Source organism: Rattus norvegicus, chromosome 1, assembly GCF_036323735.1.
Source record: "Rattus norvegicus strain BN/NHsdMcwi chromosome 1, GRCr8, whole genome shotgun sequence".
NCBI classification, from domain to species: domain Eukaryota; kingdom Metazoa; phylum Chordata; class Mammalia; order Rodentia; family Muridae; genus Rattus; species Rattus norvegicus.
This window is the reverse complement of record NC_086019.1, coordinates 103,551,877-103,576,639: the sequence shown is the minus strand read 5'-3', so window position 1 is coordinate 103,576,639 and position 24,763 is coordinate 103,551,877. Positions and strand designations below refer to the sequence as shown.

Sequence of the window (24,763 nt, the reverse complement as noted above, 5' to 3'; positions counted from 1 at the left end):
TTAGTGGATCAGAACTGTGTCTGGCACTTTGCCCACACTCATGAGCTGTGCACCCCAGTAAGAGGACCTAAATCTAGATTTCCAAGATCCATCATTAGTTGAACCATCTTGCTAGCCTCAAAAATACTTACTTCTTTATTTATTATTTATTTATTTACTTACTTACTTATTCCCTCCACATCATACATGCTGGTTCTACAAGCATGAAACACCTCACCTGGTTTTACACAGCACTGTGGCTCAAAACCAGGGCCTCGTTTACTCTAGACAATGAGTCCACCACTTGGCCTGCATCCCAATCCCACCCATACCCACACACATTTCTTTTGGAAGACAAGGTCTCATGCAGCCTGACCTAGAACTTGTTCTGTAGCTGAGCTGACCTTGAACTTCTGATCCTCCTGCCTCCACTTCCCAAGTGCTGAGGTAAAAGGTGTGACCATCATGCAGGGGCAGTGGGGAAAATCTTCCACAAGGTAGGCAGTTAGTCCAGATCTTTGGGCCTTTGAAGGATGGGACCTTGGGTACCCTTACCTACGAAACAAGAAGTCATTGTGACTCCAACACATTTCAGGGCTTGTGTATACTCCCCAGGTATAACCTGAACCCTCATATTCTAGAACCAATGAGTAGTCAGGCATGGTAATGTGCACCATAACTTCTATTTATCTTATTTCATTTTATTGCTTTGTTTTGGGCCAGTTGTATATATAACCCTAGTTGTCCGGAAACTCACTATGTCACAAGGTTGGTCTACATCACAGATTATTAGGGCCTAAAATCACAGAGATCCTCCTGCCTCAGGCTTCAAAGTGCTGGGATTATAGGAGTGTAGCATTATACCCTGCCCCCAAACTTCTAACAGGAACAATAAAATCAGCGATCCAGAAGCCAAGTCCACGACGGCAAGATTTTTGCCCTTCTCAACAAAAAAGAAAATGACATATGTGAGGGGAGCTTGCAGCCTTCGTGGATGTCACTGGTGCAAAGAATTTGTTCTAAGGGCTGATTTCTGAAGATAATCTTGGTCTTGAGGTACAGGACCTTCCTTAGAGCTTTGGGTTGGGGGTCACTTGCTCCTGTACCCGACTATCACACCCCTTCACTCTCAACCCTGACCTTGGCACCTGGCTTTAGTACCCAGAACATGAACAGTTCCAGGAGCAGCAGGCCCTCCCATACCCTGGGGGAGGTATCCAGGGTGAACTAGGGTCTACTGGGCAGCAGGTACAACAGGGCCCTCCCCTCCCACAGCCATGAGGGTGGGAGCAGGGAATCCACCTCCATCAGCAAGGGCAGGGCCTTGGCCAGCATCTGGGTGCCAACAGGGCAGGGGCAGGGCTGGAGGGAGAACGAGGAGTATTTAAAGGCTCCCCAAGGACACTCCTCAGCTCCAAGATCACCACCTGCTTCTCCTGGACACCTGATACCATGTGGTTCCTGATCCTGTTCCTCGCCCTGTCTCTGGGAGGGATTGGTGAGACAGGGGGAAGTTGGAGTGGTCAGAGACCTGACCCTCATGCAGCCTTTGGCCCGGAACATTCCTCTTCCCTCTCCCCTGGCCCCAGCTACATTCTAAAGCAACACCTGCTCCTCCCTCTTTCCCCCTGCACACTTTCAAGTCCCTCACAGTCCTCTCTCCCATGCCAGGTACCTGTTCCCTCCCATTTTCCAGAAATTTCTCCTTCCTTAGCCACCTCAACATCTCTGGGCTTCTCCTGTCACTCCAAGGAATCTTTCCAAACCCCGAATTAACCTTAGGACTTCACTTGTCTCTCTAATTGTTGTTTTCCCTAGAAACTAAGAATCCAACCCCTGTGTCAGGAGCTTGCCCAAATCCCATACTAGAGCCCTTGGCTATCCAGAAGCTGTCAGACTTCAGCTGTGTTCTCCACATCCTGACAACTGGTCTCCCATCTTCTCAAGTTGCTCAGTTTCTATTGATAGTTTCACTTCCCAAATTGGCTTGTGACATCAGATATGTCCCCTTACTCTTTCTGCTGTGGGGGGTTGACTCATGCCCCTTCTCCATTGCTTTTTGGAAAAGTCTTGTTTGGGGAGGAAGTGTCAGGTGTCAGAGGCCAGTTGTGGACACTAAGGATCTTCATTGATCACTGAATGTGGATTTTCCCTTTAGGATTAATTGGCTGTCTGGAAGACATCAGGGGACTCCTACTGCTTCCACCTCTGGTGTTACAGGTGCACACTGCCATACCTGACCTTTTACCTGGGTTCTGGGGAGTTCAGCTCAGGTCCTAATGCTTGCACAGCCAATACTGTAGAAACGAAGCCATCTGCACAGCTCTTGGGAATAGGCGCTGAGCTAGTGTCTCATGGTGAAATTCAGGCTTTTCTCTGGTCCACGGTAATCCTCCTGCCTCAGCCTTCAGTGTGCTGGGATTACAGATAAGTGCTTGCCAAGCTTCTGTGTCTCCTAATGCATTGCTTTGGCCGACTCTTCCCTCCCCTGCTGATCTCTCTCATCCACAGGCCCCTTGTTCTTTCTAACCCCACCAGCTCCTGTCCTGTCTTGCTGGAACCCCACTGCACAGCTCTAGTTCCCATTCTGTGCAGGACATCCCAAGACCCCAACACCGAACCCTAGCACCCCACACTGCCTGTGTCCTCCTCTCTGCCTCACAGTGGTCTGACTTGTTTAACTCCTTTTCACCCCTGTGCTGTCTTGAGGCTGCCTGCAAGAGAACCCTGAACCTCACCAACACCCTGACCATTTGCCCCTGCCCACTCCGTGGGAAGCAGAACCGTTCCCTCACATACCCCAGAGTCTCCTTCTCCCACTGCTTGTCCAGGCTCAAACTATGTTCATAGGGAGCCCCACCCTCTTAGGTATCATCTTAACCACAGACTCTAACAGGAGTCCACACCCAAGCCTCATCCCTGCTCCTTTGATCTGGAAACCCCTTATTCTCTCCCATACCAGCTGGCCACTTCATGCCCAATCCTGGAAACCCCAAGTCATCCCAGAGCTCCCGTGTCTGGATTCATTTACTCTCTCAAATCTAGTTTTGGGGGGCCTCACCATTTCCAGAATTCCAAAAACACAACCAAGGCCCTGATGTCTTCTCAAGCCTTGGAGTCTTTAAATGCCAAAGCCTCTTGGCCTCTGATTTCACTCTCACTGGACTAAGAATGGACTGGAATTCTCTCTCTCTCTCTCTCTCTCTCTCTCTCTCTCTCTCTCTCTCTGACTCTCTCTCTTTCTATCTCTCCCTCTTTCTTTGCCCTCCATCCCTTAACCCATACCTAATTTCTGCTTCATGAATTATCTCTGTCCCCACAGCATTGTTCTCCCTACTTAGAACCAGCCATACATGAGTCTCTTCCCCACATACTGGAGCTATGTCCCAGCCCTGCCTAACTGTGTCCCCGAACACTACAACCATACCGGTATCTGACCCAACCATACCCACACCCCTGTGTGAACCCATTACAGATGCTGCACCTCCCGTCCAATCTCGAATTGTGGGAGGATATAACTGTGAGAAGAATTCCCAACCCTGGCAAGTGGCTGTCATCAACAGATACCTCTGCGGGGGTGTCCTGATAGACCCCAGCTGGGTGATCACGGCTGCCCACTGCTATAGCCAGTGAGTAAGGGAGGGGACAGGAATGACTCCAGGACAGGCTGTGGTACTGAATGGCAGGAGGATGGGACTGGCTCAAAGTCTAAAGAGGTCCAGCGGGGCTGGACCCATGGTCTGTCCATGACCTCCTGGGTCTCTTTGCTCCTCTCTCCAGGCTTGTGTTCATATTCTGGTTCTTTCTTTTCTGCCTTGTTGTTCATATGTCTCCTGCCTGTATTCACATTTGAGTGTCTTTGTGGCTGTCTGTCACTCTGTGTCTTCTCCATGGGTCTAAACCCATCTCAGTCTGGGTCTGGGTCTCTTGTGTCCTCTTTTATTACTACTGACAATACTGGAGAACAGGCCTAAAGGTCCCTGAGGATACAAAGTCATGTCACTGAATGTAGGTTGAGCCTGAATGTATGGTGTGAGAGAATTCCTCACTCTCCTCAGAGAAGCTCGGCCATTAGGACCTTCTGTCCACTCACAGGACACAGGGAAGGGCTGGTCAGAGCTGGATCTGGGTGAGGTAACTGAGTACAGAGGGAGAGCAGGATGCTGGTGTGGGGAGGGGAACTAGGGGAGGGGAGCTCAGACTTGGGCTGTGAGCCAGGCCTTACCTACTGGGGAAGTTCAGCCAAGTTCCTGCTGCACCTGAACAGCTCTCAGGCCCTCCCCTCCTCTGTGCTCCCTCTTCCCTTGTCTTCTGTCTTTGTCTCTGACTCTCTGTCTCTAAATGTGTGTCTGTGAGTTTGTGTGTGTGTGGCTCTGTCTCCCTCTCTCTCTGTGTATGTGTGTGTGTGAGTTTCTGTCCGACTCTTCCTTCCTCCCTCCCTCTTCCCCCTTTCCCTGTATTCTGCCCAATCTCCCTGGTTGCCTCTTCTCATTCACTCCGTCTCCTTCCCTGCCCTCAGCTATTACCATGTTTTGTTGGGACGACACAACCTATTTGAAGATGAACCCTTTGCTCAGTACCGGTTTGTCAGCCAAAGCTTCCCTCACCCTGACTACAACCCATTCCTCATGAGGAACCACACCCGACAAACCGGGTATGACTACAGCAATGACCTGATGCTGCTACACCTCAGCGAGCCGGCTGACATCACAGATGGTGTTAAGGTCATCGATCTGCCCACGGAGGAGCCCAAGGTGGGGAGCACCTGCCTTGTCTCAGGCTGGGGCAGCACAAAACCCCTTATATGTAAGTCTAAGCCAGGAAACAGAGCTGGGTGTGAGGGGGAGGCAGAGAGGACCTGGCTGGGGTCTGCTCACGACCTGCTTGCATCCTGATCCACAGCAGAATTACCAGATGATCTCCAGTGTGTGAACATCGATCTTCTGTCTAATGAGAAGTGCATCGAAGCCTACAGATGGAAGGTGACAGATCTCATGCTGTGTGCAGGAAAGTTGGAAGGAGGCAAAGACGCTTGCAATGTGAGAAAGCATCTCCCTGCAGAGAGGTGTAGGGATGAGAGAAGGAACTGAGGTTCTCAATTCCCACTTCCTCACCCTGTCTAAGCAGATGCTTCCCATCCTTCCTTATGGAAGTGATGTGAGCTGGGAGGGGAGGATCCTGCAGTTGGTACTATTCCTCCTCATTGACTTGGCTTCCGGGACCGGCCTGTCCACCCCTCACTCGCTGTAAGAGCTGGCCTCCCAGGAGCTGGGTTCCCTCCCCTACTGGCCAGAGCTGCCTCTTGGAGTCTCCCTGTCTTCCTCCTGAAATCAGTTCCAGGTTGTGAAGTAGAACCCAACTTCCAACTCCTTCCTTACTCCTGTCCCTCTCCTTCTTTCAGGGTGACTCAGGAGGCCCCCTCATCTGTGATGGTGTGCTCCAGGGCCTCACATCATGGGGCTCTGTCCCATGCAGTGAGCCCCATAACCCAGGCATCTACACCAAAATTATTAAGTTCACCTCCTGGATAAAAGAAGTTATGAAGGAAAACCCCTGAGTGTCACACTGTCCCCTGATCTCAATAAAACGCACCATGCAGCACACGTGTTCAAGTTCTGACACTCTCTCACCTTCTGGAGCCTGGAGCTGGGAGTCCACCCAGCTAAGGTCTGGCCTCTAAAAGGAGGTCAACAAGGGATAGGGGTCCATATATGGTTGGCTAAAGGGATCCCCTTGAGACTAAGGCAGACAAAAGGCTCAGACCAAGTCAGGGATGGCAAAGGGGTTTCCTTTGGCAAGGAGCGTGTTCAGGTCTCACAGTGTAGTAATGTTCGACACACCTTAAAGGTCGTCTCCATCTAGGCCCGATGCTACACTGGAGGCAGAAGAGATGACAAGCAGTCGGACATTGAATACTTAAACTGCCAGCCTGGTTATATTGAGTTGCAGAAGCCAAGAAAGGGGCAGGAGTCTTATATTAATCCTTTTCTTCCTGGGAAGGGGTCTGTAAACAGAAGGGTAGGGACTACCCCCAAGGCTAGGCTGCAGAGTATTCCCCTGGAACCCATGGAGGGTATGTCTCTTGTAGGGCTGGAACAAGGATGAGGAGTGGCTTAGGGGCATGCCCTGTGGGGCAGAGTATTGCCCAGCTTGGGAAAAGGGCCACATTGTTCCCACTCCTTGGGACCACAAACCAGTGTCTTTTCAGAGGGATATAGCCACAGCTGAGAGTATTGGAGGACTTTCAGAGGAGGGTCCCTGCCAAGACTCAGGCAGTAAGGAGTGGGCCCTACAGCGGGGACTGGGGCTTGCCACCTGTGTCCCCAGGGTGCTACCTGCTCTCAGGGGAAGTATGGGACCTCAGGGGAGGTCTGATGGAAACTGAGCCACAGGGACCGAGGTAGAGGCATCAGGCTGCGGGGACTCATCAGTGTCCTGAGAAGTTGCGTCGTCCCTCTGTTGGGGAGGCTCGAGGTAGTTCACAAAGTTGCTTGCAGTAGACAGCTTCTGGGCGGGCTCCAAGTTTCTGGCCGAAATAGACAGCTGCTGCAAGTGTAAGGAGTGGTGTCTCGAGGCCCAACGGAAGTAGCTGAGCCTCCGCTCCATGAAAGGCGTATTGTAGCTCCACATCCACACTTGGTTGAGGAAGGACAAAGTCCCTGTGGGAAGGGACCCCTTTGGCACTCAACTCAGAGCCCCACTTCAAGCCCCAACTCACTCCTGGAGGCTTGACCCCCTTTCCTGCGCTCCACCCCTGCCCTGCACAGGACCTGCCCTTCCCTCTGAGGCCCCGCCCTCACCGGCCCACAGAATCTAGGCTCTGGTGCACCAGCACAGGGAAGCCAACTGGTAGGATACCTGTGGCCTTAGGCACAGCCTATTGCAGTTGAAGACAAAGAACTTCAGTGTGAGCAGAATCAGAAGCCCTGCACTGGGGTGGGGCAAGAGAAGCACAGAAGGCTAGACAGGAAACACCACACCACACACCAAAAGGAGAGAAATAGAGTCAACCAGCCTTACATGCCACAGGTGAAAACACACACACACACACACACACACACACACACACACACACACACACACACACAGAGGACAAATGGATACATACTCAGTACTCAGAGGGAAAGGGAATTAAGAGACAAAACCATCGGTCACAACTAGTGGGCATAGGCTTTTAATCCCAGATACTTATGATGCTGAGGCAAGAGAATGGCATATTCAAAGCCAGCATGGACTAGAGTGAGAGCACAGCCAGTCTGAGCTAGATAGTCACAGAGACACCCCTCTCCCTCAGAGCAGCAGAATTGGAAATCTAGCCACACCTCTGGGTAGGAGCAGCTCTGGGCTTGGGTGGGGAAATCTTCAGTCACCCCTGTCCTTGCCAACACTTACCAATGCCAATGCTGAGGAAACTGAAGATGAAGTCTATCTTGTTCAGGCGTCGGCAGACTGGTCGGAAGGAGAGGAACATGGTGGGCAGGAGGATGAGGCATAATGCCAGGGCCAGAAATATGGAAGCCCTTGCTCATGTGAGTGTAAAGTGGGGAGGAGAGTCAGAGAGATGGCTACAGTTACCTCCCCCACCTCTGTCCATCTCTCTCTCTCTCTCTCTCTCTCTCTCTCTCTCTCTCTCTCTCTCTCTCTCTTTCTCTCTCTCCCTCTCCCTCTTTCCCTCTCCCTTTCCGTCTCTGTATGTGTGTGTTTGTGTGTGTCTGTCCTTCTTCTCACACTATCAGGAGTCCAAACTAATTACCCCAAAGGCTGGGATGGAGAGCCATCTCAAGGCCAGCCTGAGCAGTTTAGAGACACCTAGACCTTATCTGTCTCAAAATACAAAGTATAAGCAGTCCAGGGGTCCTGGGGTTGTGGCTTCACTGGTAGAATGCTTGCCTAGCATGTGTGAAGTCCTGCACTCCAGCCTCAGCATGAATGCTGGGCTTGCTGACCTCCAGCTCAGCTCCTGCTTCAGAGAGACCTTGTCTCAAGGGAGTAAGGGGGACACTGACAGTGGGGGTCATCTTGTCCTCCCCTGCCCTCCATGCCCGACTCAGATGCCTGTACCAGCAGATACACACACACACACACACACACACACACACACACACACACACACACACACACACACACACACCACTATAAAAACACGTAAGTATTCAGAGGTGTTAGAAAGATAGTCTTGATCTCAGAGCGGCAAATGGGCCATTGGCATAGATTGTACTGACCACTGAGACTTGGAAGTGAGGTTTTTATTGGGGTCTAGGTAAGTAAACTTTGATTGAGTGCCAGTCATACCCCTGTTTTCACCCATTCCACAACCTTCAGCTTCTTTGATCAAGCTGCCCTGCCCATGGGCCCATTCCCAGTTACATCTCAGACCCCAGGAATCCATACTGAACTAAGAAATATGGGTTCTCGTGCTCAGTCTCTCTCCTTGGTGTAAGTGTATATCTCCCAGACTTAGAGGCGAGGCTCAGATATCTCCCATGTGCCTGCAGGGCCGGGTGGAAGTGTGGAGGGGTGAAGGCTTTCTCAGGCCTTGTAGAGAGACCAAAAGACCTCAGCTCCAAGCTCAAACCCTGCTGCCATGTGGTTTCTGGTTCTGTGCCTCATGCTGTCTCTGGGGGAATATGGTAAGAAGTTGAGGGTTCCACAGGAAGAAAAGGGGACCAGACTCCTCCCTTCTTTCCCATAAGTCTTCCCTCTCACAGCAGCACAGTGTCATTCCCCACCCCATGGAGTTCCTAGACCAGAGATGGGTGTTTTGATTTCTTGTGGTGCCACCCGGCCAGCCTATCTCAGCCCTACCATGCTGCATAGCCCTTCTTCTTCCTTTTGTCTACCTTGATGTCCTAGAAAATCTCTTCTAGTCCACACCCTGCCTCCAGCCAATTTACCTCAGGTGCAGATCCTGGGCCATCTCGGTCTGTCATGGTGAGATTCAGAATTCTTCACTAGAAGACATCCCTCTGCCTTCCAGCACCCCTTAGCCTAACCACAACACTCCTGTCATTCTCACACAGACTCAACTATCACCCTAGGCCCTCCACCTTGACTTCTGTCCCACACTTCTTTTCTGGGAACACAGATCCTAGGACACACCCTGTTCTATCATTTAACTAAGAGATCTCCTCAAAGATCACAAATAGCTCTGCCCTCTACAGTCTGGAATTAGGTTTTTTTTTTTTTTTAAATTTTCCTCTTATTCTGCTCTCCTCCTTATCTTTCTGAGAGGGTTGCAGGGGCTCTTCTAGAACTGCTTCCTGGGTCATCTTTGGAGTCTAGTCTGTCCCCATCCTTTCCCACTCTGATCCCTTAACCCTACACAGGATGGTTTTTCAATAAACAGACCTCTTCCATAGGAGCCCATCTCTATTTTGGACACTCTTTCCCTGAGAACAGAGTTTCCACCATCATCCACCCCATGCCTTGCTTATGCCCAATCCCCCAGGAGCCTATGCAACTCCAGACATTGCCTCATCTGATGTCTCCCAGTCTGTTGTCTAGGGTTAACTTTGTATTCAGAGTCTATGTCTCCCTAGATAAAGCAAACTACCATCGAGCAAGGCAGGTGTGAGTCATGAAATCCAGTCCACTCTAGCACCCCTTAACCTGACCACCCTCCTGGTCCTCTGCACCATGTCCCTTCATATCCACAGGAAAGTTTTTCTTCTCAATCCCTTTTCCATGCCAATGCTGGGCCCTACCCAGAATTTCTTTCTGCAGGTGACTTTCCCCTCGTCCAGTCCAGTACCGTTGGAGGCTGGGAGTGTGAGAGACATTCCCAACCCTGGCAGGTCGTGGTGTATCACTATGACAAGGCTGTCAGGGGTGGTGGGGTGGCATCCTGGTCCAACCGCAGTGGGAACTCACAGCTGCCCACTGCATCCCAGGGAGGATGGGTTCAGGTGTGGCTGTGGCCGGAGCATTTGACTGACAAGCAAGGGTCCCTGGGATCCACCTCCCAAACACATTAGTAGGAGGAAGATTGGGATGAGGGAAGCTCTTCTCCTTCAAGGAAGACTATGCCACCGTCTTCCTTGAAGGACCTCATGGGAGGTAGAGGTCTGAGGGATGAAGGTTGGTGCTGGGTCAGAGGGACAGAGGGGTGGATGGGCCATGAGCACCTGAGTCTCTCCTCATGTCTCCCATTTTTGTCTCTCCTCTTTCCCTGACTCCATGCTTCTGCATCTGTCCTATCTCTGTCCTCCTCTGGGTGCCTCTGTGACCATCTGTCACTATTGGTCCCCCCTTCTAGATCTACGCCCAACTCTATCTGGGTCTGGGTCTCACTCTCCATCCCCATCACTACTGACCACATTGAAGAACAGGATTCACTGCACCCTACAAGGCTGGAATGGGGGGACCCATATGCCAATGTGAGGGAAGTCCTCAGCTTCTCCAGAGCAACCTGGCACTGTAGGATCATGTCCAGGCTGGGGGACATACAGGGAGAGGCTGGACAGAGCTGTGTCAATACAGCTGGATGAGCACAGAGACAGGGCAGGGTACTGGGAGGAAGTGGGCACAAAGCTTGGGCTGTGACCATATGGCAGTTGCCAGGCAAGCTCAGGCTAGCCCAGTGCACCTGAGTGGCTCTCAGGCCTGCCCCTTCCCTGTTCCATTTCCCCTTCTCTCTTTACTTCCTGCCTCATTGTCCTTTTCCTCTGTTTGTCTCTGCCTCTTGTCCATCATGAGTCCCTTCTCTCCCTTGTACTTTCTGCTCCCACCTGTCCCCAGGTGCTTTCCCATACTGCTCCTCGCTGCCACTTCCCCCTGCTACCTTTCTAGTTCTTTTGATTTAATCATGTGTGTGTGGTGCATGTATGCATACTGTTGATGAGTGTGTGTGAGCATGTGCGTGTGTGTGTATGGAGGCCAGGAGCAGACATCATCTGTCTTCCTCTCTTGCTCTCCAGCTTGTGTTTTCTAAGTTGATTTATCCCTTTTATTTGTTGTGTATGTGTACGTGTGTGAGTATGTGTATGTGCAAGCATGTATGACACTGCACCAGCTTGGAGGTCAAGAGACAGCTTACAGGAGTCAGTTCCCTCCCTCCACCATGTAGGTCTTGGGATTGAACTCAGGTCACTGTGCTTGGCTGCAAGAGCCCCTACCTACTGAGCCGCTTCACTGCCTGCATCCTTTTTCTTTAATCATCTTAATAAAAAATCCTGTATATGAGTGATTTGCTTCTATGTGTATCTGGGCACTAGGAACTAGAGTTACAGACATTTGTGAGCCAGCAGGTTTGTGCTGGGAATGGACCCAGGTCCTCTGAAAAAGCAGTCAGTGCTCTTAACCACTGAGCCACCACCTGTCTAGCCATCTTCTGCCCCTATTTTTTGAGACAGGAGCTCAAATATTCAGCATAGCTGGGTCCCAGGCAGCACTAGAGATCATCATGTCCCTGTGTCCTCATCTGGGAATACCAGGAACGCACAACATTCAGTTCCGAATGTCCAAAGTCAGGTGCTCACACTAGTGCAGTAAACTTGTTACCTGCTGAGCCTTCTCACACCCTGGTGTCCCTGCCTTTCCCATTCTGTGTCTGTGTCTGCGTCTCCCTCCCTCTCCTGCCAGTTCTTTCCTGCTCTCTCTGCTGTCCACCCTCTCTTTCCTCTCATCCATTTCTTTCCTTTCATCCATTTCTCCTCTCGTTCTCCCTTCTGCCCAGATGCCCTGCGTGCTCCTTCTCCCTCATCTCTGCTTCTCCCTCACATAACAAGGTGAGGCTGGGTCAGCACAGCCTGGACGCTGATGGAGACACTGGCCAGTATGTCCCTGTAGACATTCTGTCCCACACCCACTCTGTAACAGGAGCCTCCGAATGCCCACGTTTCTCAGCCCGGATGCTGACAACAGCCACAACCTGATGCTGCGTCAGCTGAGGGAGCCAGCCAACACCACAGAGGCTGTGAGGGTGACTGAGGAGCCCACTGAGGAGGCTAAGCTGGGGAGCTGCTGCCTGGCATCCGGCTGGGGCAGCACCAGGCCAGATAAGTGTATGTCTGGGTCAGACCCTGTAACCTGGAGCAGGAAGTGCGGTTCTGGAGGAACAGGCCGGGCAACTGAGCTCCTGTATTCCTGTCATGGTTGTGTTCTCTCGGGCCACAGCTCTAAGTGCAAAGATGCTGCAGTGTGTAGACCTCACCCTCATGTCCAGTGATGTCTGTAAGGATGCCTATTCATAGAGGGTGACAGAACTCATGCTGTGTGCTGGACACCAGGAAGGCAGCATAGATACCTGCATAGTGAGCAGCCCCAAACCCAGGTCACTGAGAGAAGACATGGAGACAACCAGAGTGAAGGAAACTGATTCTGGTCTGAGGCCCAGCAGCATTTCCTCAGATGCTCAGGCACCATAGTCCTTCAGTGCCCTGCCCTGCAGTGTGTCACAGCCTCCTCTGCTCCAGTCCTGTCCCCTCTCCTTCCCAAACCAACCTATGTCTCTCACTTTTCCACATCCAGTCTTTTCAGCCTGTGAACGCCTTTTCTTATGGATCTCCATGGTACCTATGACCATCCTAGACCCTGGGCAGCCAACAGTGAGCCTAGTGCAGCCCCTCCCTCCCAGAGCAGCATTGTGTGTGTGTGGAGGGGTGGATGCTGCATGGCTTTTCCTGGGCCAGCATTTCTACTCACCACAGACAGAGAAGACAACACACCAGGTCATCCATCGTGGCGAGCTCATGAGTTGTTAGATTAGCCTCAGGAGCACGGAAGGCAACTGCATCATCAAAGAGCCTGCCCCAGGATAGCACTTAGGAAAGCTGCACCTCCTGAGTCTCCTGCACAACTCAAGCCGTTCCCCTCAAGACTCTCCTGTCCTGAGGGGCCTCCTGAAGCCCCATGCTCACGCCAGGAGGGGGATTTGGATGTGGAGAACACAGATCCAGAAAAAAGGGCAGCCATAAGCACCAGGTACAACTCAGGCGTGATGGGGTAGAATGTCATAAGGTGATGGAGCCACGGGGCAGACAAGAGGCCTGAGACGCTGGGAGGGTCACTGTGGTAGGAGGGAATGTTGTGTGCAAGGTTAGAAGAGGCAGCACCTGACACAGGGGTGCAGGGCACTTGGAACTGGGGGGGGGTGGGAGGCAGGGACCAGGTCTCCAGGGCAAGGGCTAGAGGGCTTTGGGGGAACCAAGGAGCTTGTGACTAAATAAATGTCTGCAGACAGAGTGTGAACAGGGCTCAGAGCACACAAGGAGAGGTTGCTTTCTTCAGGGCCTCAGCAGGGCCCTGTCAGATACTTTACTTTCTGGTGTGCTGGAAGCTGGCTCTGGATGGTGCTGGACTGAGCAGGGACAGGTGACTCTGCTCTCAGTCGCCCTCTCGTGTTTGTGAGATCAGGCTTCAGGAAGGCTGAAGCAGGAGGGCTTGTCTCAGGCTTGAGCTGGGTGAAGACTCCAACCAGATCTTTATCCTCATCTGGTCTCACCCCACCCCCTTCCTCGCAGGTGTTTCCACAGTCTCTCCTGCTGCATTACCTCCAAACTACCCTTCTAGTGTCAGAGCTGGTCTCTCTTAGCCCCTGCTCACCCTTGGCTATGAGGTGTCTATCCTAGAATATGTTTATGGGAATGGGGCCAGGAGATGACCCCACAGGCAGTGTCACCTTTGTTCCCCTACTGCCGACCTGGGGACCCTGCCTTCTGTTCCCCACACTGACACGGAGACACTGCCTTCAGTACAGGAGATGTATCTGTTTGCCTTCCCCTCTGCCCAGGGCTTCAGGCTGTGTTCCCTTTGGGATGCTATCCTGCATTTTCCTGGGAGGCAAACTGCAAAGTTGTGATCTGTAATCTGTTGGTGGCTAAGGATGAGAGGTGGGGCACCCAGACAGAAAGTGGGATGTTCTCTCGCTCTACCTCCGTGCCTTCTTCTCTCAGGGTGACTCTGGAACCACACTCCTCTGTGATAGGATGCTCCAAGGGATTACATCATGGGGTGGTAACCCCTGTGCCTTTCCTAAGAAGCCTAGCATATTCACCAAAGTGTCAAAATGCATAAGCTGGATCAAGGCCAACCTGCAGATCATCCCATGATGTCTTGTGCCTTCCCTAGTAAACTGACAACCATCTATTTCATGGTCTGCACCATCCGTTTTTATGGGCCCTAGGCATATGGGAGCCCACGATTCAGCTGACAGAATACAAAACCTCCTGACTCTTCCAATTCTGGTGCTTAGCAGGAAGAACGAGCAGAGACATTTGGTTCCGGAGGTCTCAGAGGGGTTCCCTATGCCTCTCCCATCTTAAGAGCATGGCAGGTCTGCAAACAGCTCAAGCAGAAGGAGGTGGTGGTGGCCTTGGCATGCATGTGATGCAGAGATGAAGGAACAGGGTCCCCTGGGAGGCAGGACAGAGGCACACAGTGACAAGTCCATGGAGCCCTGAGCAAAAGCCAATCCACATGCACCTGGGTACATGGTGGGGTGATGCTAAAATGTCACCCTCATTTTTTTTCTGGACATGAGAGGATGCCTAAGGAAATTCTGAACAGAGGAAGGAGGTCACTCCATGACACAAGGCTGGGGAAAAGGAGAGCAACTACAGAATGGGGAAGCTCATTCACTTTGTGGGTGTTGGAGACAACAAGCCGCAATTAACAGAGGGACTCTCAGTCACAGATGTGGAGCTAGGGTGTGTCATGGGTGAAGACCATGACAGGAAGCAGAGAGGGACCCAGAGGCAAACTTGCAGGTGAGCTGTGGGGTGGAGAGGGTAACCTTACCACTCCCACTCCCTGTCAGAGGTTCCTATGGACAGTGGTGTGTCAGGACACGTCCAGAGGGCTTCCATCAACAGCAGCTCAGCAAGCTGATGGCCAAATCCGCATTCACACTTAGAGTCTCGCTCTCAGCACAAACTGCTACTGATATCCAGGGCTCCAGTGAACTGAGACTCCACTCATACAGGAAAGTCTCAGGCATCCAAAATTGTCCCAGGAGGGACTCAAGTTAGGGTTTTCTCAAGGTTGAGTGCCTTTGCCTCTAGGGAATCTTCTACAGCCCAGGAGATGAAGGAAGAAAGACTGAGGAAGAGGAGGAGAGAGGAAAGGAGGGGAAGGGGGAGAGAGGAAAGAAAGCAGTGGGGAAGGAAGAGAAGGGGGAGGGCTGAGGAAAACAGCAGGCCTGGTGACATCTTGTGATCTGTTGACCAGTGAGTGGGCATGTGGAAGGAAGTGCATGTATGGGGAAAGACCCACACTCACTGGGGACATGGTGGTCACTCCATTGCTTTTTCCTCCCATCCTTGTGCAAGAAAGAATCTCACCCTAGGTCCGCAGGGTAGATGGATATCCAGCCTTCCATACTGGACATGAGAGACCATAGAGTGTGTCATAGGGATATAGAAAGACCATAGCTGAGGAATAGGTCATGACTGGGCACATGAGACAACACAGAACTGTTAGTAGAATCAGGCTGAGGAGTGACACAGCTTAGTGAACTGCAGTTCTCCTAGGGAGAATGGAATTGTGGCATCACCATCCGGAAGGCTGGCAGGATATGAGAACTTTGTGAGATACTGCTGGTGGTACCACTGATGGAGAAAGAAGCTAGGTTGAGTGCCTATCTCAGGGTGGGGCCCTGAGGCCTCTGAGGCCTCCTGTTGACAGACTTTGAGACAGAAGCTGCTGGTGAGGACACAGTGTGCTACTGGATCCCTCCCTCACAGTCATCATCCTATGAAACCCAGTGCATGGGCTTCAGGACTTTAATTACTGGTCAGGAGGACAGGGTCTGAGTCACGGCTATGGCCCTGGGAGAGGAGGTGGTGACTGAGCTACTCCAGGAGCTGAAGTCCGGTGAGATCATACCCTACAAGGAAGCTGAGAAACAACATGGATGCTCCACTCCCCCATCCAACTGGGCCTGTGAGTCACACTGACAAAACCAAGTCCCCAGGAAAAGCTGCCTGCCCTAGAGGCTTTGGGAATAGGGTGAAGCCTGCCTAAAGTGTAGACCAGGACATAGTCCATGCTTACCCTTGAGTGCCTCACTCTGCAATAAACTGCCATCTTCTAAACAAAGGTCTCTGCACCTCAGATGAATTCTTTTTGATGGAGATCACAGGGCATGGGGAGCCAGGGGTAATCCAGTAAAAGGTCTTGGTGAGTGTTCCATAAGCATGTGAAGGGTCATTTGGTGACTAAAAATATTTAATTTGGATGCCAGTTTGAGGTAGAAATGTCCTAATAAGGGGCTGGAGAGAAGATTTAGCTGTTAAGACCGTTGGCTGCTCTTCCAGAGGACCTAGGTTCAATTCCAAGCACCTAAATGGCAGCTCACAACTGCCGGTAATTCCAGTTCCAAGGGATTTGACACTCATACAGGAAAAACACCAATGCACCTAAAATAATAATACATAAATAAATCATTTTTAAAAATCTTTGAAAGAAGAAATGTCCTAATAAATTTCTGAAGGAGTTAAGGCAAGATATTGACAATATAGAACATGAAAGCATAAAACAAGTTAGAATAGAACTAGGGATGAAGATTTGCATATACTTTAAAACAGAAAATTGTCAAGATGAGAGGATCTAGGCGAGGTCAATGACTCAGTCAGTAAAGTGATCAGTGTGCAAGTGTGAGGAACAGAGTAGGAGTCCCCAGCATGCACCTAAAAGCCAGCTAGGACAGTGTCTGTCTCCTGGAGATGGGAGACAGATTCCTGGTACTTGTTTGACAATCAGTCTAGCTGGATCAGAAAGAATGTTTGTCTCCCCCCACCCCAAACACAGACAAAAAGGAGAGGGGGAAGAAAGAGGGAAGGAGGAGAAGAAAGCAGAGAGAAAGGAGGAATGAGAGCAGGAGTTAGAGCAGGAGGGAGAGCAGGAGGGAGAGGAGGAGGGAGAGGAGGAGGGAAAGGAGGAGGGAGAGGCAGAAAATAGGGGGAAAAAAAGAAAAGGAGAAATACAACATAATTAGTTATTTGCAATGGACTAGGTAGGATGTCAACTGTCTGATTTCAGATCATAAGTCTCCCCAGGGCGCTCCATGTGTGAGATGGCCCCCTCCCTGGAAAATACTTAACCTGTTACACTGATGAAGCACAGGCTATTAGCATCCATTACAGTCTCCACTCCACAGAGACACATTTTCATGAAAATCCTGTGACAAGGGTCATACCTGAAGCAAACAGGAATCTTCCAGAATGTTCATCCCAGGAGAACAGCACAGACAGTGGTGTGGTCTTCACAGCAATGAGGACAGTGTGCAGTGACCCAGGACTGTGAACCATCAAGACAGAGCAGCAGAAACATGGGGCATCTGGGGTAAAGGGGGTAAGAGGAGCTGTGAAGCCATACAGGGTGTCCAGAGACACAGGGAGACAGGAAGGCCCTGTCCAATGAAGATGAACAGCATGGTGTCTGGGGTAGGGCTCTGTGCTGGACCTACCAGGACCCACTGAACACAGTTTAACCTTCTCTCCGATCCTCTCTGCCAGGCCCCTTGCCTCCATCACTGTCTGCCACAGTCTCTAAGGTTCAGTCCTGTGAGTGAGAGTCTCATCTCCACCTGACTCGTGTCTTACATCTTCTCCAGCTCTCACCTTCTAAGGACACTGAGGGTTCCTGGAATCTGATCTAGCAGGTTGGTGTATGAATATTGGGTCTCTACGGTCTGGGTCTGCAATTCTGAATCTCTACAGTGGAGGGTTTTGGGGTGGATGACTGGATGACCCTGTACTCTCTTTGTTTAGCTCTGTGAATATGTCTCAGTATACACACACACACACACACACACACACACACACACACACACACACACACACACAGTCACTAATCCTATGAATCTTAAATATACCATGTTCCCTTGATGAAAATAATCACTTTCACAGAGCAGGTCCTGTATTTCGGGCATTATCATTCACACACAAACACAGAACTTCCCTGTACCCTTAAAAACAATGGTCGTCTCACAGATTAAGTAGAACAGTGTGGACAAAGTAATTCTTCAAAGACTGAGAAATGACCTGTTGAATGCCAGAGGGTCAGATTGGCATGGACTTGATGTGCCGCAGACCCACGTGCCTGGGATGAGGAAGTCTGTCTCTCACCCACAAAGCTCTTTGGGCCCACAAAGCCCTTTTGTGGAGATTTGGAATTGCAGACTCAGCCCCAGAGATCCAACATCTAAGGACACATTAGATCACATTCCAACCAACTCTGAGACACAGAGTTGTGGCCTCAGTATATGTCAGCATTTTCCCTTCCTTCGCTGGCAAACTTTTTGGGACTCCCTCCTTGCACATCCAGACTCTATGTGCAAACATTTGCTTATGGGATATGAGACATCCAAATTTATACTGGAGACTGAATTAGATCTAATTTTGAATCCAAAGATGTCTCAGTGTTGCATATTAATATATGCATATGAACATGCGTGTTGTGGTTATTGAAGATACACTGCGAGGCACAGCTGTCATCCACAGTGGTACTCTGGCTGTGCTCATCGATCCACGACATGCTCACAGCCATGCTGTCCTGGTTAGGGTTACTATGGCTGTGATGAAAGACTACCACCAAACCTCTCAAATGGCTCTAGCTTGTGTCAAGTTAAACTAGCCAGCACGAAGAGGAGGGGACAGAAGCCATCAATGTCTGTAGAACAGACAATGGAGAAGGGAAATGTTGAGGACGACCCTGCTCTCAAGGATGGTGACACATTTCTGAGGACTGTAGCCACTGCGTCTCATGCCCAGGTTAGAAGGTGAGCTCACGGACCTTGGCAGATTGAATCCCACACTCACCTCAAACATGTCCCCTCCTGAATGCTCTCTGGGGACTGCAGTTCCTGCAGTAGAAAGTTAGGCTCCGCATCCTGGCATAAGGCACTGAAAGCAGGAAGTTCTCACTGCTGGGGAAGCATTGGGGAAGACAAGCGCTCATTGTTCTAGATCCTGGGGCAGACAGGCACTTGTACCCAGCCTACACTTTCAAATTCTCTTCTCATTTTTGGGCAAGATTATCCTTCTTTCAGCAACCCTATAGTCTAGGCCCCAGCCCTCAATCCCTCAGACTCAAAGCTCCAGGCCCAGAATCCCCTTCCTCAATCCCAGGGGTCCACACCCAAGTCCTCATCCCTTAGACCCATGGACCAAAACCCCAGCTCACCGAGAACCACAGGCCCAGAGTTCAGCCTATCCCCTCAGACACAGGACAATTTCCAGCACTTGTTCCTCAGACACAAGGTCAAGGCAGCTCCCTCTTCCCTCAGATAGAGAGAAGGACTTCCTGGTGCCACCTAGTGGTAAATCCCTCTAAGTACAAAACCAACTTTCCACTTTGCACAGCACAACAGAACCCCTGTTCTTGGCTCTGTGGTGCTGCTTCACACTGGGGCCTCCCATACTCACTCACCTCTCCCATCCCTCCAGTCCCTCAACTGTAAACAGGGTTGTGGTCGAGGGGCTTTAGGGATACAGAACAGGATGTCATGTCTGTCAGAATAAAAAGAAACAACCAGGGATGGTGGTGAGCATCTTTAATCCCAGCACTTGGGAGGCAGGGAGAGGGAGGTAGATTTCTAAGTTTGGGTCAGCCTGGTCTACAGACTGAGTTCCAGGACAGCCAGGGCTACACAGAAAATCCTTGTGCAGAAAAACAAAAAGAAAGTAAGAATCCAAAACAAAATGTCTTCTTCCACTGACTCTATCCACTCCCATAAGCTCTGTGCCCAGATACTGTAACTCAGCACTGACTCCCAGCCAGCAGGAACCCAGCCACCAGTGTTGCTGGAGAGGGGACTTATTGTTCCTGCCTCTTAAATGAGGAAAACACGGCACAGAAAGACTGAGTGATATGCCCAAAGGCAGGAAGCATTTTGTATCTGGGCAGGATTTGAACTCAGTACTTTGCTCTAGATCAAATGCCTGAATGCCATATCAAAGCTGGTTTTTAACCACTAGCCTGATTTTATGATTTGAACACATACTTCACAGGCATTACCTCACTGTACCCCAGCGAGATCCGTACCTTCCCATCAGCCCAACCTAAGTCTCTGACAGCCAAGCAAGACTGCTTCACACCCAAGGAGCAACCCTGGAACCAAAATCTTAGCCTCTGTCTATAGCTTGGAGACTGGACCAGTCTCCTTGTGAGCTGCCTGTTTGTTCCTGAGGAGCCTAACACTCTCCCTTGTTATGCAAATGAAATTTTACTTAGCTTTTCAGAAAAAAAAAACTACCCTCTGTGTACTGGCTCCCACAACAGCACGGACACACACACAGACACACACACACACACACACACACACACACACACACACAGAGGGGTAGAAAGGAGGGTGGGAGGGAAAGATGAGTGCACACACATGAACATACGCACAGACTCCCGCCCGTACACAGACGCACACACACGTTTAAATAAATCTTTTCTTCTCTTGTTGTAATGGTTGTCACTGAAGTTTATTGTCTCAGTTTCCTAACCTAGCCCTAGTCCTGCAAGCTTCTAACCTCCATACAATGTTACCGAGGTCTAGAAAGTTTTCTGCCTCTGAGACTTCCTGCTGAAAATGCTGACCTTTCTTGTTCACTCTGAACTCCCATTGGTAGTTAAACTCACCTGTTCTGGTTCAATATTCATCTCCATGCTAACCAATCTGTTCTCTCTCTCTCTCTCTCTCTCTCTCTCTCTCTCTCTCTCTCTCTCCCTCTCTCCATCTCTCTCTTTCTCTGTGTGTGTGTTTGTCTCTGTTTCTGTCTCTGTTTCTCTTTCTTTCTGTCTCTGTCTCTCTCTGTCTCTCTCTCTCTGTCTCTGTCTCTCTCTCTCTCTCTCTCTCTCTCTCTGTGTGTGTGTGTGTGTGTGTGTGTGTGTGTGTTCTCTTATCTAGCTTTCCTAAGTCTCTCTTTTTGTGAGAGTTAGACACATCCTATCCTGTCAAAACTTTCTCTGACTGTTCACTTTGTCTGCCACTCAATTAGAGATCCTTTCAAATTTGTGTGTATCCTTCTACGAACTAACTTGACCTTCATTGTTTGGGATTAAAAGTTTGCATTAAGGATGTGTCTAAATTCCAGCCAGAGGGCTGAGGTACACCACAACTAGAAACAGGGCTTTTCAGTAACTAATAAAATTTGGGGTTCACAATGTAATCAAACATCCTGCAATACATACACACCACTGATACTACAAACTAACTAAGTTAATGGAAGGAGTCTGAACTGGGCTCTGTGAATCCAGTTAGAGTCTCTGAATGCATCTTTGAATGAACAGTTGAAGAGCGGGGGTTGGGAGGTCAGGTTCCCTCAAATGAGACATCTGCTTTCCCTGAGCACCAGGACTCACAGGTATTGTCTCCAGCAGAGACTCCTCCAAAGCCTGCACCTCCAGACTATAAGTCAGGGCCCTTGTTCAGGGTTGATAGAAACATCACAGAAGGGCTGAGAGCCCGGGAGGGTGTGGAGACCAAGTGAGGATGAACAGAGTGGACAGACTGCAGGGTGAGAAGGCAGGGAGGAGGGTGCAGTGACAGAGCAGTGAAAGATTAGAATGTGAAGCCAGATGGAGAGAGCAGAAATGTGGGGACCTGGCCAAGGGAGAGGCTAACAGGAAATGACTGGGGTGGGTGAACCACAAGAGGGAAGAAGTTAGTAAATGAAAAAAAGAAGTAAAAGGAGGACATGATTGATCCTAGGTGTGATGGAGGAGAAGGTTTATTGTAGATATGAGGGACCATAAGATTCAGAGAGGACAGAGCTGGCAGACTGAACCGGGTCATGTTAGGAAAGGGAGAAGGAGAGAGGAGAGAGCCAGGAGCCAACAGGCCAAGTGGGAAAAAATGGTAATCAGAATGGCTGAGGTTATATAGGGAAGAAGGGGAGGGTAGCCCAGCTTTGAGGACCCTATAACAGGTAGGAACTGAGAGGTATCTGAGGAAATCCTGACAGCCAGCATCAGCTTGGATACATTAATACTCACTCAAGGTTCGAGATCTAACTAACTATGAGGAGAGCAGATGGATGCAGGGCAAGCCAAAGAGAGTTTCAGCGGGAGAAATGAGTCAGGGAAGGGAGTACTAGGAAGCCGGTGGCTGCAGAAGACCGAAGGTCTGCATTAGATAGAAGTCCTGAGTTTTTCATAACTGATCCATGGGAGCTGATCAAAGAAAGACTCCTCAAGAGGTGAAAGGGAAAGTAGAACGGGAAGAGAAGGAAAGAGGGGACAAAAGGAAGAGAGAGAAGGGGAGGGGAAGAGAGGAGAAGAGGAGGGAGAGGAAGATGAGGGAAGAAGGGTGGAGGGGAGGAAGATGGAGGCAAGATAAAAAAATATAAAGAAAACTGGGAGGTGGGGTGGAGAGGAGAAAGCGGGAAAGGGGAGACAGAGGAGGCTCTGGGAGGAGGCATGGAAGGATCACAGAATGGGAGCCAGGGGAGGAGGAAAAAACAGCACACCCAGTCTCAGGCTCAAGGACTCCTGGTTTGGCCTAGGTCCCCAAGAGGATTGCTGCAACCAGCTTGGGGCAGACAGGAGGACATGCAGATGATGTCACCGCTAGGGGGCAGGTCAAGCACACTCCCAAAAACCACATCCTGGACTGTAGTTGGCAAGGTGTGAGAGCTCCTAGGTTGTCCCTTTACATGTCTTAGAGACAGTATGTGTCTGTGCAGCTCACAGTAATGTGTCCTATTGGACACCAGGGTGTTCCACAGAGGTATCTGGACCCTGGGAATGTGAACTGTGGACACCCCTCCCCTTGGCCTTCTACATAGATTTTGCCCTATCCGAACTTTATTCTCTATTAAGGAAGCCCAGGCACCATCTCCCAAGAGGACACAGGGATCTGAGGGCAGACAGCAGTGAGCGGCAGCCTGAGTCCCACAGAAAAGTGACACAGATGAAGCTCATCTCAGCGTGAAGCTGGGCACCGCTGAGTGTGAACGTTGCAGAGACATGTGGACATGGGAGACTTCCAGAGTGGATAGCCTTGGGGGTCCAGCATGTCTGTAGGTCTAGGATAGAGACGTGAAATGGGGCTTCTGGGGGATCTGAAGCACCACAGTTCCAGAGTGACTGGAGCCCAGTGATTTCAGACAACTGTCACACCTTTGGCCCCCAGGTTTCTGATGACACAGGGAGACAAAATATCCTAAAGTCTGAAAGCCCATGTTCTGAAGATTTGTGTCCTGTATGTCCAGGGGGACTGAGCCAGCCCTACAGGTTTGTCCCATAAAGCCAACAACTTCCCAGACCTAGGGAGGGATGGAGCTTGTAACTGATGTCATGATTGGCTGTGTGACCTCAGCTTAGTGCCTCCTGCTCAAGGGACCTTCTCATTATGGAGGTTCTAGGGAATTGTTCAAGGCCCTTTGAGGGTTCTGAGACACCAATAGCCAGTCACAAATACCAGAAGCTTTGGATCGTCTGTATGATGTCTCCTGGCCCAAATACAGAGTCTAGAGGCCAAGCTCCAGATCCCAGGACCACCTCAGAATCCAAAAGACAAGACCCTGCAAGCTAGATGTTCAGTGTGTGCTCCACAGCCTACAGTGCAGTGATCCACAGTCAGAAGCCAAGCTAACTTGAGTCCAGCTTATTTGTGCGTCTATTGAGATAGCATTTCTCCATTCCTCAGCCTGGACAGCCCAGGCTGGCCTAAACCTTCCATTCCTTCCCATGCCTACTTCCTAAGTGCTGGGGTTATAGGAAAAAGGCTTGTGATACTGGGCCTGGCTCATGCAAATTCTGTTCTTTTGTGGTTTTTTTGTTTTGTTTAGTTTTTGGGTTTTTTGGAAGGGGGATGTTTTATTTTGTTTTGTTTTGTTTTGCTGTTGTTATCATAAACAAGTCTCAGGTATCCCGGGCTATCTTCAAGTTCATATAAGTTGGCAAACATGTCCTGAACTCCTGATCCTCCTGCCTCACCCCCTCAAGAGCTGGGATTGCAGGCTTGCCCTATCCTATTTGCTTTATGTGGTGCTGGAGATGCACATCTGGAAGAGGGTGAAGAGAGGGAGGAGGAAGGAGAGGAGGAAAAATATAGAGATTAAACCAGAAGAAGGAAAAGATGCAGAACAAGCCTGGGACCACAAAATTTATTCACAGTTCTGAGCCCAGGATGCAGCTGACTGAAGGCACTGGACCTCAAACTTCAAAAGTAAACTATCGTAGGGACAAGGCTCAGTGAACAAAGTGCCTGTCATGCAGACCTGAGGACCTGAGGTCAGTGTCATCCAGAACTGGGAAGATGGGACAGGTAGGTCTCTGGAGCTGACTGCCCAGATAGCCTGGGTCTATCAGGAAGCTCCAAGACCAACAGAGAGAGAGAGAGAGAGAGAGAGAGAGAGAGAGAGAGAGAGAGAGAGAGAGAGAGAGAGAGAGAGAGAGACTGCTCAAAAGAGAAGCTGTACAGATAGCTCAGTACTTATGAATACATGCTGATCTTTTAGGCAACCCAAGTCTGGTTCCCAGCACCCATGCCAGGTAGCAACCAGAACAACGTTCTGTAACTCTAGTTCCTGGGGATCCCATGTCTCTAGCCACAGGGACACCTGCACTGGTTCACAAGTCCACATATGTAAGACACACATAAGAAATTAAAATAAATAAATAAAACTCCCAAAGTGGCTTTTGGGAGATAACCAGAGTTGATATCTGGCCCCCACATGCACATGGACATGTGTGTGCAAACTTAATATATTTTAATGAATAAAAGTTTAATTAATCAATCATATGTTGGTGGTGCACACCTTTACTCCCAGCACTTTGGAGGCAAAAGCAGTCAGATCTCTGAGTCCGAGACCAGCCTGGTCTACAGAGTGAGTTCCAGGGTAGCCAG

The 24,763-nt window shown here is 50.3% G+C and overlaps 1 protein-coding gene and 1 pseudogene across 2 annotated transcripts; both read left to right on the top strand.

Annotated features, from left to right (window-relative positions):
• The first annotated feature begins 1,431 nt into the window (after nt 1-1,431).
• On the top strand, nt 1,432-5,551 carry Klk1c4 (kallikrein 1-related peptidase C4). Of its 2 annotated transcripts, none has more exons than XM_063280942.1 (5): nt 1,432-1,477; nt 3,455-3,608; nt 4,499-4,785; nt 4,882-5,018; nt 5,381-5,551. In XM_063280942.1, the coding sequence occupies exons 1-5, from the start codon at nt 1,432-1,434 to the stop codon at nt 5,534-5,536; spliced, it is 780 nt and encodes a 259-aa protein (XP_063137012.1). In that variant the 3' UTR covers nt 5,537-5,551. The 2 variants fall into 2 exon arrangements, with proteins under 2 accessions (XP_063137012.1, XP_038956841.1); XM_039100913.2 differs by having other exon boundaries at nt 4,490-4,785; nt 5,381-5,544.
• Nucleotides 5,552-8,563: 3,012 nt separating this feature from the next.
• Nucleotides 8,564-14,027, top strand: Klk2l (kallikrein related-peptidase 2 like; annotated as a pseudogene).
• The last annotated feature ends 10,736 nt before the right edge of the window (nt 14,028-24,763 follow it).